General features: G+C 49.4%; 1 protein-coding gene across 1 annotated transcript; it reads left to right on the top strand.

Annotated features, from left to right (window-relative positions):
- Positions 1-737: 737 nt before the first annotated feature.
- hpcal4 (hippocalcin like 4) lies at positions 738-13,641 on the top strand. Its single transcript, XM_018759890.2, has 4 exons — positions 738-871; positions 9,277-9,444; positions 9,715-9,930; positions 10,117-13,641. The coding sequence occupies exons 2-4, from the start codon at positions 9,283-9,285 to the stop codon at positions 10,312-10,314; spliced, it is 576 nt and encodes a 191-aa protein (XP_018615406.2). The 5' UTR covers positions 738-871; positions 9,277-9,282; the 3' UTR covers positions 10,315-13,641.
- Positions 13,642-14,466: the final 825 nt, after the last annotated feature.

Genomic DNA, 14,466 nt, shown 5'->3' with positions numbered 1-14,466 from the left:
GTGGCGAACGTTACATTCCTCTAGGTCTGGCCGCACCCAAGGAAACCAAACTGCCACCACTCTCAGACCGAATGGCCGCACAGCGGATGACATCAGTGGTTTGGTGCGAGACTCCGTGGCTTCCGCCCTTCCCCCATTGTGCTGATCACAAGGTCCCTCTTTTACCACATTGTGTGAGGAAAGCATCCTGCTCATGTATGAGGAGCCAGAAGGCGCCAGAAAGTAGAAACCAGTTGGCTGGAAGACTCAGTAGAGCAAGGTGCCACCCATGTTAACTTCGATGGAAATATGAAAAACGCAGCATTTCCTTAATACCGAAACACAATTTCGGTCGCCTACGGACTGAAGTAGGGCACGTGACCGCATTTTCCATGAATTTATGAACAAGGACAAAATGTTCGATCGCATTTACATGCAAATGTTAATCATATGCATACTTCCGAATTAAATAAGAAAACAGTTAGTGATAATAAGTGGTAAAAACCATCAACATTAAGTACGTAAACTAAATAACACTTCTTCAGAACCACCCGAACACAAACCATCAGCTGCCGCTCCGCAAAGCGAAAAGAAGCGAGCGCGCGCGCGTTATAAATCACTCTTTAACTGACTCTCCGAGCCCCGTCCAATGGGAAGGCGCGCGCGCGGGCGCGGCGGCCAATGGGCGAGCGCAGGAGGCGGTGCTCGAGCGAGAGCATCGGCTGGGAGACGCGGGCGGTCCGTTCATTCACGGCGGGGACGGTGGACGGAGCGCGCGCCGGAGAGCCTGTATGCGCGAGCACAGGTGCTGCAGCTGCACGAGTACACACAACATCTGGCGGGAGCGCAGTTGCGCGACCTGACGCGACGGAAAAGGACTCGACGTGAACGGGTGAGTGGAGAGACGGGACGAGTTGAGCGCCGTCGTCGTCTCGTTTTTCTCCTCAGTTCGCCGAAAATACCGTAAGTAGCGCCGCACAACGTGACGGTGAGTCTGTAACGCGGTTCGCTGGATTGAAGAGAAGTACAAAGCAAACGAAAATGCCATAATTGCATTAGGAAATTTTTTCCCTTGCTTTGTAGAAATATAATGGATACAGTTCATTGTTTCTGTACGTGTCCCTGTGCACGTAGTGTGTGTGTGTGTGTGTGTACCGTGTCGTGTATTGTTTTTGTGCAGCGTGTGTTGTTTCTATTCCCGTGTTGTACGTGTTTTTTGTGCGTGAGGTGACGCGGGTCCTTCAAGTGCTTCAGGTGTCTGCAGTGGTTTGTGACGACAATGTGATGACTAGGTGATGACTCTGTCCCGTCTCGGTATGTCTTCATACATCGTGTGTGTGTGTGTGTGTCAAAGAGGCCCACGGCGACACACCTGTGAACTGGAAAATGTCTAGAGTTGAACCGGATCCGTCGGGAACGGACGAGGACACTGGAGTGTGGAGCTCCCCGATGGACGCCGACACTCTGCTGGGACAAGCGTGACCGAGTCCGGCCGACCGGCCCGAAACCTGACGATTACAGAGCCGCTGCTGACCGCAGAAAGGAGAGTTCAGCACGTGCATCCAGGGCTGGCTGTGTGTACACACATTTAGGTGTGCGCGTGCGTGTACGATCAACGCGGGTCGATGCTCTCCTCCATGTCTTCGTCCCTCGTCCAGGTGTTCAAACTGACTTTGCCTTGCTACCTGTGGACAGCGGCGCGTTTCGTGTCCCCAGCAGCGACTCGCTGCTGCGGCTCCTCCTACTGCGGGGTCTAATTAATAAACGGTAACAGTAATGAGTGTTGCGGCACAGCGGGGGGTTGGGGGGGGGGGTGTGACAAATGCATGCAAAGGATTGTGTGCAGTTATCGCACTCCGGTCGCAGGAAAACTGAGTTCGCCTGTCCAGACTCAACCAGCTCCAGTGTTACCTGCTGTCTAGAAGAACATGTACAATTAGGCCAAAGTGCTGTGTACTGTAGTAAAATAGGGTAAATGTAGAGTTGAAGAAGTGTATTGCGTATTATAAGGGTTAAGCAGAATGAGTGTGTCCTTCATTAAAAGGTGGTAAATCAGTCCTGTCCACTAAAAGCACAAGCAGCAGTGCTTTCTGGAACATTCTGTCGATTAACGTTAATTAACTTGGTGCAACAAAGGACGCCACGCGCAGCTCGGGGCATTCTTTATGTTTGCGTGAGTCATGTCTTGGGTAACCCGTGGAATGCAAACCTCACCTTGTTTTGCCGTACTGTGACCGGTTGGATCGGGCAGCTGTGATGACCACAGGTCACTGAACCGTCGTCCATCATCGGACACAGAACTGGACGCAATAATTATCACCTGGTCATCTGTTCTACCTCAAGTTGAAGAGTTAATGAGCAGAGGACTTTATAAGCCATAATTAAAATGTTTTAGCATGTAGCTGCTGGCACAGTAGTTAAAACGGCTTATTTTGGAACCAAAGGTTGCAGGTTGAAATCCCAAGCACTTTTAGTTAAACATATCTCTTGGGACATTTCCTCCTACGTATTGAACAAGCTCACGCGTACAGTTCCTTTACACAGACTCGAGCTCCCTTCCTTTTAGATAACGTGTTGACCTTACTGCCCATGAAGAGGAATAGATTTTCCCGAGTGGGCGTGAGGAGTGGGAACGCACCTCTGCGGACGCCTCCCGGAGAGGCCTCTTTGTCGCTTTTAGCACATCGAGTGCTGGGTGCTAATGGGGCCGGGCATTCGATCCGCACTCTGAGCGAGGCTTCGTCCAATGGCACCGAGATATGCAAATGAGAGCACGGTGTAATTAAGCTTTTTTTTTTTTTTTTTTTTTTTTTTTCCAAAAAAGACAATAAAAAAAAAAAAACTGGTTTACAAGTTAAATATCAAAATATAGCTTTCATTATGGACTAATTTTATCTGCTGTTCTTTTTTCGTCGACTTTTGAGGAGTTGTCGCTGCTGATTCTTTTTCCAACCGCGCTGTACGTTCTAACGTCTATAGAGAGGCCACTGTAATGAAAGATGTCTCTAATGAGATGTAACGTCAAAGCTATTTTACTGCCCAATTCATCTGATCCTGCCTAGGGACATGTGTTGGACACGGGCAGCAGACTGCTCTGCGGGGTTGCGCAACACATGGCACGGGGGGGGGGGGGGGTGCGCTGTGGTAGCGGAAGGCTTGGGGGGTGGGGGTCATCCTTGATGCACAGTCGGTGTTCTTTTTTCACACGGTTCTTTTGTGTGCCACGTGCGACATGGTTAAAGTCCCCTGTTTCACACCCACCTGCGCTCACGGTAACAGAGAGCTGAACTCTGTGATGTTTCTCCTGTGGGGCGAGACACCCGGGGACCGAGATACGGTGGTTCAGTGGAAGTGACCCCTGTCTAATTTGAACCACACAGAAATGACAGAAAATTGTAAAGAAAGAAAAATTCTTAGAGTCCTGGGAATTGTTAGACTGAGCAAGTGCGTCATCTTCATAAACTTCCCTGTGATAGACAAGTGTCCTGTCCAGCATCTACGCTACCTCATGCCCTATGATTCCAGGATAGGCTCTGGACCACCAGGACCTGCGTCGGATAAGCGGCTATGGATAATGGAATAATGGTATTAAACATCATGTGGTTTGAAGGTCACTTCTGAACCACATTGAGGATGTTTAGGCCTGTGGAGTGTCACCTGGGCTTCCCAGTGATTCCTCAACTAACTTACAGCAGGAAGCAGGGTTCAAATCCTCAACCATGTCGCACTACACATCTGTTCCCAGGAGGCCTAGAGAATACACCCTGTGTTGACTGTGTTGTGGTCAGTGGGTCAGACACCTCAGCTTCTCTAAGCCTTATAGCTGGAAAGACCACCTGTGAGCTGGACTCCGCTGACACCTTTCTCTAATGTGGTTTACATTGTTAGGTTTGTACACCGATTTACCCTTTAACACAGCTGGGTAATTATGACAGTATCTATTACAGTATCAATTCAGGGGGGTACTACAGCACAAGGTGGTATTAGAACTACTTTGCCTCTAGTGTCTGCAGCCCTAAAGCGTGAAGAGCAAGTGTACCTATGTCCAAGTGTCCCTGACCACTCCTGATTTTCACCCGTAAAACGGTAAAAATGTGAAAAGGTGACTCTACGGAAATAAATGGATCCAAGAAAGGAGAACAAGGAAGCAGCAACTACCATTTTCTTGTTTGCTTGCCCTTGGTCGTGATGCCTGGCGCAGGGTGGGGTTTGAGCGCAGTCTGGGGACGTGGGGGGGGGGGGGTTGTGTCTGGAATCGGTAGCAGGTTTTTCCTTCGAGGGAAACACTACACAGAGGATTCCCGAAATAGAGCGCTCCGATTTACCGGGACTGTGGTGGTGGTAAAGGACAAGGGTGTGCGCCGTGTCAGGGGACATGGGTGTGTCCACTGACAGCAGTGTGTCTCATCACGTGTGTGTCTCTGCAGCATCCCCTCTTTGACTGTGTGCTCCGATCGGTCGTGCCCCCCCTGCTGCCTTGCGGCCATTTCACGGCGAGCAGCTCTGCGGGTCGGGTTGCCAGATGGATGCCAGGACCTTGGCGACATGCCCCACCCACGCGAACCCCCCGTGCTGTGCGGCTGACGCCAGCGAAGAGGAAGGGCGAGACATCTCGGAGACTCCTTCCTTGTTGGTAGAAGGTGGGCGGATCCTGGAGGCCCCAGGGTGCGGCGTAGAAGCACCGAGGCCCAGCTGCCTCCCTCCAGGTCCCCATGCACCTCCCCCGTCGCCATGGCACTGCGATGCGTTCATCAAACGGCCGATCGTGAGCACCGCGTCGTCAACTTGTCAACAGAAGGTTTCATGCTCAAGTCCGGGAAAGGCTTCTAAAAACCCTTCTGTTGTACCCTTAAACATGGCACTCGTAGTGATAAATGAATTAATAATAATATGAAAGTTACATTTACTCACTTAGTTGACGCTTTTCTCCAAAGCAGCTTGCAGTGTTAATCTACCTACGGTTATTTACCCTTTTATACAGCTGGGTAGCTTTTACTGAAGCAATTTAGGGTAAGTACCTTGCTCAAGGGTACTACAGCTGGAGGTGAGATTCAAACCCACAACCTTTGTGTCCAAAGGCAGCAGTTCTAACCACTCTACTAATATGAAAAATGCAGGTAACATCATGTCTTGTAACCAAAGTGTTTATGGTTGAAAAAAGTTTGCTGAGCAGCTCCAATAATCCAACAATCATGAGAGTAATATGGAGAATGATCTCCACACCTTGGCGAACCCGGGTTCTCTGAAAGCTGCCCTCCACCCGTAAGCCGGGTCACACTGGGGGCCCTGAGGGCGCGTTTCTGCCGAACCCGAGTCCCGGTGAGATGGATGCCGATTCACCTGAGAAGCTGAACCAATAAATATCCATCTGTCAGCCCCTCCTCCTCCCTTCCCCCTACAATCCAGGTGAGCGAGCACCGCATCTGGACCCGGAGGGGATGAGCAGAACGTAATCAGCTTTGGTGCAGCTGTGGACGTTGGTGTCGTTGGGGGGAAAGAGCAGAAAATGCTTTGACGCGACTGCATGTAATTTAATTTAGAAGAAAAGCATCACGTGTTCGGAATGCAGCATTAACAGTGTGTAACGGCAGAACCCCTACTTATGTGATTATTGTGCTAATTTTGCCAGTTCAGTCTGAGAATTTTTTTTTAGGTTGGGGGGGGTCTATGACGTCCTTACCTCTGCAGGATTTCAATAAGTTGAAAGGTAACCTAGGTAACCATAAAAAAGAAACAAGAGGCATTGAAGAAGCTTTAATGTCGTCACCTTTCGTAACAAAGCCACGAGACTAATGTGGCTTCAAGGACTGGACTGGACTGGACTGGACTGGACTGGGCACTGCCAGGTAAAGGATGTTTTTGTTTCTATCCACCCATCCAGCCATCCATGCTGGGGTAGAGTCCCTGTGAGGTTGTGGAGATGCGATTGTTGGAGTGCTTTGTTGCGTCTTCCTCGTGCGACGGAGACGGCGCGATATTTGCCAGTTTCCGTGGACGACGGCGCTGAAAAGCCTCGTTAACCTGCCCTTCAAAGCTCCGGGCTGCGCTCTGACCCCTTTGAAGTCGCTCTCGGCCCGATAGCTGAAACATGCGCTTGACCTTCACTCCACAAGTGTCCTGTTGTTTGTTTTAAAATTTTCAGAAAATTGCATGGTTAGTTGATTTCCGGACTGGCGTGTGGACGGCATGAGCCGTGGGTGCGACTCCAAGCACCAAACTGTTTGGTGGGTAACCGAGCGATTGACGCCCCGTGGGCCCCGCATTCGCGTGGTGCGAGCAGCGCTCGCTGGGAGCCCACGGCCAAGGCTGTGGCGGTGCGTCTCCCGCTGGTGGCGCCTGTTGCCGTGGGAACCGATGATGCAGAAGCTCTGTCTGAATGAAACTCTGCCACCCATCCCCCTCTGCACATCACATGACTCACTTTTCCATCACAAAAGGACTCACAAATGTATACACACAGACATCAAGCAGGGTGGTGTATGCATGCAGTGTGTGAACCCGCTGACCTGCTGGATGGGCATGTGTGTGTTTGGGGTCTCCAGTGTGCACAGCACCAGCCCTCACTGAAGTCACACAGTCACACTTTATCCTATCAATAAATGTAAAGCGACACAGTTACGCAACACATGGCATACAGTCCAACTGTCTGTTTACCTCACTCGAACCACACGGAGCGGGTAATTCTGTGACAGACAACAGGTAACCATGCCTGTGGGGTTTTTTTTTTTTTTTTTAAAACATTATGTTAGTTGTTATTCTTTATTGAGCTGAAACTTTTCTCCGTGGCGATGCATCAGGTTACACTGATTTACCTACTAAGCGAGCAGGGTAATTTTGTTTAGGTGGTACTCCACATTGATTGCCTACCACACGAGGGCTCACCGTGACGTTGCAGGTGGTCCTCCTGGTTTGTGCCGGAAGACTCAAATTGGAGAATCTCACCGTGCCCTGTACTGCGACTCATCCCAGTGTCACTGCCCCCTCTAGTGGCCACTCCAACAGGAATGATCCCAGGGCTGGTCGCTCTACACTGACCAGTCCTCCCCAGGGAGGGTCACTTTTATAGGGCACCACTACCCAAAGTTTATTTACCGTGTTAGATAAGCAACTTTTCAATGATTTACCCTTTTACACAGTAGGATGTTGATCGGGGACACTCTAGAGCAGGAGCGGGGATTCAAACCTCTGGACTGCAAGGTGACGGTGCTAACTGTTACGCCCTCTGCTGGGTGCTGAGCTCCACTTCAGCTCTGTGCACTATGACTTCCTGGTGGCAGCGCTCGCAGCGTCCAGCCATCCTCCCAGGTGTCCTCGCACCCCGACCTGAGGCGTGATTGCCACCCCCGGCGCCTGCCGGCGATCCCAAGGAGAAGGGCCCGCGTGTGTCGAGAGACACGACCCTCTTTGTCTTCCGCCATCGGTGAAGACCCACTTAATGCACGGCACTTCCAGAAGATCTTTTTAAAAACAACATAGCACTAGAGGTGTGAAGATTGATTTTCCGTTTAGTGTTCTACCCATTACTGCACTTTTTATATTTCTATTTGCAACGCGCAGCTCGGATCTCCTGTTGATCGCAGCGGCGGCAACCTGGCGGAGCAGTCGCCTTCAGTTTCCCGTGATATTTTCGTACTTCGGTTTTGTCCCATACTGGTTTCCGTGACGACCGCCTCTGCAGACGCTCATGACCTTCGACCTCTGTGAGGTCAAACGGAGATCCCTCTGTAGACCTTTCCCGCTTTGTTACCTCGCAAAGCGAAAAGTGTGTCAAAACAATCATGATTTCCTGCCCAGCCATCGAAACCAAACTGTCAAACTCGATTTAGGGCATCCAAATAAGCAGGTCTCATTATTTAACTCTGTCACTCTGGGGAGGGGCACATGAAGCACTCTGAAGAATGCAGACACGGGTTCGGCAAAGACTGTATCTCAACGCATCATTTTTGGCAAGTGCCATCGCTAGGAAGCGTACGAATTATTAAGCAGTAATTGGACCAATTAAGTCAGGGAGTGTTCTGGAATGAGAGCAGGCACCGCACCGCACAGCACAGCTGCAACTGAGTTTGACATCACTAATCGAGACTGTCGTGGGAAGTTAATGTTTTTAAGTGTGACCAGTGGACATTTCAGTCGGTTCGCTGGCTCGGCTGTTTGTGACATGGGATTCATCTGCAGCGCCTCTCGTGTCTCTGCCGAGTTGTGGAGCTGAGTACCGCTCCTTTACCGCATTACCTGTTGTGGGTCATGTCATAGAAATTGTGCATCGCTGTTGCTTTTTCTCTCTGTGATATTTGTTTTACGTTTATAAATTTATCCAACCTTTTCTCCAAAGCAATTTATGGTGTTAATCCACCTGCAGTTATCCATTCTGGGTGTTTTTTTTTTTTTTTTAACTGAGGGGGAGAGGAAGGTGTCCGAGGCCTCGCCTCACCTGGGAACAGGCTCTTTAGAGTAAGTACTTCGCTCAAGGGTATGACACCAGTATGTCAGAGTCGAACCTGCTGCTACCAGCATTGTTTTCCTTTAGTGTCCGTTTACTTCTTTTTGGGATTAATTATCTTGTGTGGGTGTATAGCAGGTGTGTGTCGAATTCCTGCCACCAAAGCGAGGCACTGAACTGCTCATTTGTGGGAGGGGCTTGATTGTAATGTGGGTGGGGCCTCTTAAAATTGTGAAAGGAGATAGTGCTTGTGGGCAGGGCCTGCCCATATTTTGGCTGGAGCTTTACAGAAGATCACACACACACACACACACACACACACACACACTGGCTGAAACCGCTTGTCCCAAAAGGGGTCGTGGCAAGCTGGAGCCTAACCCGGCAACACAGGACGGAGGGCGGGGGGGATTTGGGTGGGACACCCAGGACGGGATGCCAGTCTGTCGCAAGGCACCCCAAGCAGGACTTGAACCCCAGACCCACCAGAGAGCAGGACCCGGCCAAACCTGCTGCGCCACCGCACCCCCCTTTTATTTTATTTAATTTTATTTTATTTTATTTTTTTGCTGTACACGTGTGGGGTACGTTGCGAGGGTGTTCAATCACGGCCCCCTGTGATTACAGCGAGCGGTAGGTGGCCTGCAGCGCTCCAGTGTGAGCTGCCTCTTAGTGGCTCTAGAGTGTCTGGGGGGGTTATGATTGTTATATTTGTCATTCTCAACATGAATGCTTTGTTTTTCAGAAAGGAGACGCTACGGAAACAGGGTGACAGTGCTGGCTTTGACTGCCCTTTCCAGAATCATAATCCATATGCAAACGCACATCTGAAGCTTGTGTTTGCTGGCTCTCGTCCCCAGTGCATCATGGGAAAGCACAACAGCAAGTTGGCCCCCGAGGTCCTGGACGACCTGATCAAGAGCACCGAGTTCAACGAGGCCGAGCTGAAGCAGTGGTACAAGGGCTTCCTGAAGGACTGTCCCACGGGCATCCTGAACCTCGAGGAGTTCCAGCAGCTCTACGTTAAGGTGGGGAGCGATCCTCTCCGCTTTGCTGAACTTTGGGTACCCCGTTTCCCCAGAACATTCTGGAAACACTCCACCTGCGGAGTCTCCACAAGTCGACAGTGCGAAATGCCCACAAAAACCGCTGTGCATGATGCTTTGTATTCCACATTGTGGACCACTGCACTGCTGTCATTGTGGACACACACAGTGTTCACTTTTGCATCCATAAGGCACGGACTGAATGTGTCACGTTACCCACAATGCTGAGATTGCCTGTCTTCCTGCTTTCAGTTCTTCCCATACGGCGACGCCTCCAAGTTCGCTCAGCACGCTTTCCGCACCTTCGACAAGAACGGCGACGGCACCATCGACTTCCGGGAGTTCATCTGCGCGCTGTCCGTCACCTCGCGCGGCAGCTTCGAGCAGAAGCTCAACTGGGCCTTCAACATGTACGACCTGGACGGAGATGGCAAGATAACACGCATGGAGATGCTGGAGATCATCGAGGTGAGGTGCTCTACGTGCCGGTGTGTTTGTCGTCTCCGGAGAATCTGGGCATGTGACATGTAGCGACGACGGTCGTGCCTGTCAGTCTCGTCTTTGTCACGGACCCCGCAGTGGCACAGTGATCTGGTTTTCACTGCGTCTCCTCCCGCCCATCCCATCCCATCCCCCCCACTCCTCCCCACCCAGGCCATCTACAAGATGGTGGGCACGGTGATCATGATGCGCATGAACGAGGACGGTCTGACCCCGCAGCAGCGGGTGGACAAGATCTTCAGCAAGATGGACAAGGACCACAACGACGAGATCTCGCTGGAGGAGTTCAAGGAGGCCGCCAAAAACGACCCCTCCATTGTGCTCCTGCTGCAGTGCGACATGCAGAAGTAAGGGGGGGTGGGGGCGGGGGTAGGGGGGGTCGGGACGGAGAGACAGAGAAGAATGAGGAGATAATGGAACAGAGAGAGGACAATTGAACGGAATTGAAAACTGAGAGCGAAAGGCAGAGGGGGAAGGAGGTAAAGACCTTTCCAGAATAATCTCTTTTCCCCTGGCTGGCATGCTGTGGGTGGGGCTTCTGAGCAGACAGGTTGCGGTTGTTCTCACCCGGCCTCCTGGCCCGGAGTGACCGCAACACACGGTCTTCTCAAAATCCCTTAATGATTCGAGATGAGTAGAGCCAAACTGGACAGTCCTGGGTAGCTGGCCTGTGTATTTGCTTGAGAGGTGTCCACCGCACCGCGGTCAGACGCACGGCCCCCTGTGACGGTCTGTCGTGGCCGCGGAGGCTCACGGCCGGTTACGTCAACCGGCATTTCCCAGAGCTCAGGGGTCACGGGTTCGACTGGTTATAGAAACAGCTCATTCTGTGGCCAGTCAAATGATTGCCCCCCCACGGACCCGCTGGGCGAACGGCTTTGAACCCCTGACACGTCTCCCCTCGCTGTTCTGACTCTCAGCAGGAATCACGGTGGCGTGGAGCGCTCCCCCACAAAGGAAGGAACACAAATAATTAGAAAAATGAACGTGTAGCCGTACACTCTTTGTGTGCTCTGGAAGGTTCCCAGAGAACGCGTGGGTGCAGAAACACGCAGTTTATCGCTGTGCAATAACACAATAACACAACTCTTGTAGCAGAGGCTGGAAGGTAGGAGAGCAAAATGAGCATAAAATGAACTCGACACTGAGCACAGGGATGGTGCAGCTGCTGCCAAATATATACATTTATAAATATACGTGTGTAAATACACACACACGCTCGTCTGGGGGACAGCAGGTGGCGTAGCAGTTATGGCCAATGCCTTGTCATCTGAAGGTTAGAATGCCACCTCCTGCTGTAGTACCCTTGATCAAGGTGCTTACCCTGCACTGAAACAGTAAAAACGACATGTCCTGCTGTATAAAAACGTAAATTGTCTAACAACTGGACAACAATGTCAGATTAATAATCATAACTGTACCTATAAAATTAAAGGTCTTTTACTCAGAGGTGTCGTGCTGTCATAGTACGAGAAAGGAGGGGACGCTATTACCTGTTTTTCTTATATATTCAAAATTTTAAGACAATGTATTATAATAACCACATATATGAATATAAAAGTGTAAATGTATTAATATGTTTATGTGAATGTTACGCTCAATTCAAGTACATTTCATAGAGCAGTGAGAGTGTGTGTGCGTGTGTGTGCTGGAGAAAAACAGTCTCACCGAACAGTTTGGTGCCCTAAGCGTGTGCACACACCGCAGGATGGAGGACACACAGGCCACTGCTGTGGGCGGAGCATCAGCCTTGCGACCCTAGCGGAGGCTTGTCGTCTGGCAGTACAGATCGGTTTTACACCAGTAAAATTAGTACGGTACCAGTGGTGCCCCACAAGGAGAGGATGTTTTTAAGATTCACCACAGGAGGGGGGTGTCAGTGCTATTTTCTACAAATAAACACACACACACACACACACACACACACACACACGAAACTGTGACGAGGGCAGATACAGAACAATACAGACCCCCCAGGTGCCACCTTTCAGTCGCTATGCTGCAATGTTGATGGGGCTGCAGGGCTGTACTGCCCCCTAGGGGTACAAGTGGTCAACTGCCGCATGCGTCAAGATGCTCCGTATGGATTTTTCATTTACTTCCCTGCGGTGTGTCAAAGGCAGTTTTTGGAACCAATCAGATAATGTCACCTTTTTTTCTATTTTTTTTTTTTTTTTCTCTTCACCGTCACATTCCGGACATTTCCATGCTCAATCACAACCGAATGGTGATGATGGCATGTTCAGGTGATCTCAGGGTTAATGTTGGTGTGTATTTCAACAGAAATGTGAATTATCCTGATTCACTAGGATGCGCCGAGCCCCCCCCCGCCCTTCCCCTCCGGCAATACCCCACTATCGCCAGTGTCACAGTGTAAATTTGTGGAAAGTCCTCCATGAAATTGCCCATGGAGTTCTAGAAAGTGCGAGGCACGTGGCTGGTGGAAGGCGAGCACCTGTGGGTCTCCGTCAGTGTGGCGTCAGCCGAGGAGGGCTTGCGGGACTTGTGGTTGCGTTACTCCCAACCCACCCCCTGGAGCTGGGGGGGTCACAGCCATTTCTATACATGTCCCCGCTCATCCCATGCAGCTGGACACACAAACCCGTGAGCAGCAGTATTGTTCCATGTGCAGTAATTCTGTGACACTGACACCACTGAGATGTAATTTAATGAGAAAAATGTTTCAGGCATTTTTGAAAATAGTTACAAATAGCTCATATATGACATTCTCATGACATTAATTTTTGTTCAATACCGGTGTCTCAAAGGGGACCAGCAAAGCAGTCAGGATATTTAAATAGTTCTGTCACCTTAAAGTGAAACTGTTACTCAATAGTGAAAGTAAAATAGCATATTTTTTCTTAACTGACTGGTATTGTTGTGATAGCTTTGTTGAAATATAGTATACTTTGTAAAGTCATTTTTAGCAGCAGCAAGAAACTCTTCTGTGGATGCAGCCGATGGGTTTATCACATCTTCAGTGTGGGGATGAGTGAACTCCGTATGTTGGTTTTTCCCCTCATTTATTCATGGAGACATGAAATGAAACTGTCATTACAAAGAATGTTCCAGATGGGGGGAAAAAACACACCTTATTTGCCATTCCTTGTAGAAAACTCAACCGACTGCGCCGACATCTTCGGAAAGCGAATATAGTGGCTCCTCGTGTTACAAACATTCCAGTTACGATTTTTTGAAGGTACAGTGATTTTTTTTTTCTTTCAAGTTTACTGCTTTATTTTTAGTTTTGCTTTATTCACTTATTTATTTTCTCAAGGCTCTGTCCGTAGCAGAGCAAACACAACCTGTAGAGCTGACGGATGGTAGTGAAGAGCTCCCAAACCGGTCGGAGCACAGAAGTTCAGCTCACTTCCTCAGTGTCTTACACATCAAATAAACAGACGGGCATCGATACTGCTGTGTTTGTGACATGAGGAGCCAGCGTACTGAAAGTTCATTATCCCAGAGCTTCACTTGTGTGGCTCTGGGAACAATAAGGCAATACACCTACCTTCTCGAGGTTCAACCTCACAGCTGTCATGGAATTTCAGCTTGGATTCGGTTGCACAGGGAGCCATGGATTCACTCTCTGCAGGGGGTTTCCTAGTGGGACAGTGGCTGTCGACTGACAGCAGAGACACTCCAGGGGTATGAAACCACAGTAATAACTATGAGAGATGAATCAAAGACTCTGAACAACAGAGAGAAAAACGACTGGATTAAAATGACTTGATCATACGGTATCTGATTAGAAATCAGCCGAGAGCTGAATTACTCCCTTTTAAATCTATTTACTACTGTATAATAAACTCCATGCATATTTATCCAAGCGAAACGATAGCATCAGAGATGAGATTTGTGCAACACGCCTGTGCAATATGATTCAGTTTTGCATAATTCATGCGCTGTGATATCTGAGTTTCCTTTTCAGATGAATACAACCACAGCTTTGTTATTTTCCAGTGTTCTTGTACGGTTATTATAGCAAAGAGATGTGTAATTATTTTTAATACATAGAGAATTAAAAATATGATTGTCTGTGATTGCAAGTTGTCTCTGTGTTTATTGTTTTCATTTCAGTTTTATGAGGTTGTAAGAGAGCACATGGCAGCTGTGCTCACACCCTTTCACATCATCCACAGAGAGCCCGATCAGTTTGAGAACTCTTTTGTCCCCTTATTTAATTGCTCCGCCTCCTTGATCAACTGCTCCTCCCCTTAATTGTCTGCTTCGCCTCCTGGACCCATTGCTCCTCCTCATGTGATTATTGCTCCTCCTCCTTGGTATCGCCTTTGAGGTTGACTGCTTTCCCTCTGGTCTGTGGTCTGATCACACATCACACAACTGATCATCGTTCACACAGCAGAAACTTTAAGCCCATATTTTTTCTGCAGAATAATGTAATGTGATGTGTATATTAAGAGGTCATACATCTCACTGTGATTGCAGCAAAATTCTGATTCAGTTATCTTTTGTCGCTAACAACAACACAAAGTATGAGAG

Source organism: Scleropages formosus, chromosome 23, assembly GCF_900964775.1.
Source record: "Scleropages formosus chromosome 23, fSclFor1.1, whole genome shotgun sequence".
Classification (NCBI taxonomy): Eukaryota; Metazoa; Chordata; class Actinopteri; order Osteoglossiformes; family Osteoglossidae; genus Scleropages; species Scleropages formosus.
Note: the sequence above shows the minus strand (reverse complement) of the source record. Positions and strands in the feature narration are given on the sequence as shown.

Coding starts and splice junctions, on each gene's coding strand:
- hpcal4 (XM_018759890.2), top strand. CDS start 9,283: ATGGGAAAGCACAACAGCAAGTTGGCCCCCGAGGTCCTGGACGACCTG. Junction 9,445..9,714: donor TCCAGCAGCTCTACGTTAAG/GTGGGGAGCGAT, acceptor TCCTGCTTTCAG/TTCTTCCCATACGGCGACGC. Junction 9,931..10,116: donor AGATGCTGGAGATCATCGAG/GTGAGGTGCTCT, acceptor CTCCCCACCCAG/GCCATCTACAAGATGGTGGG.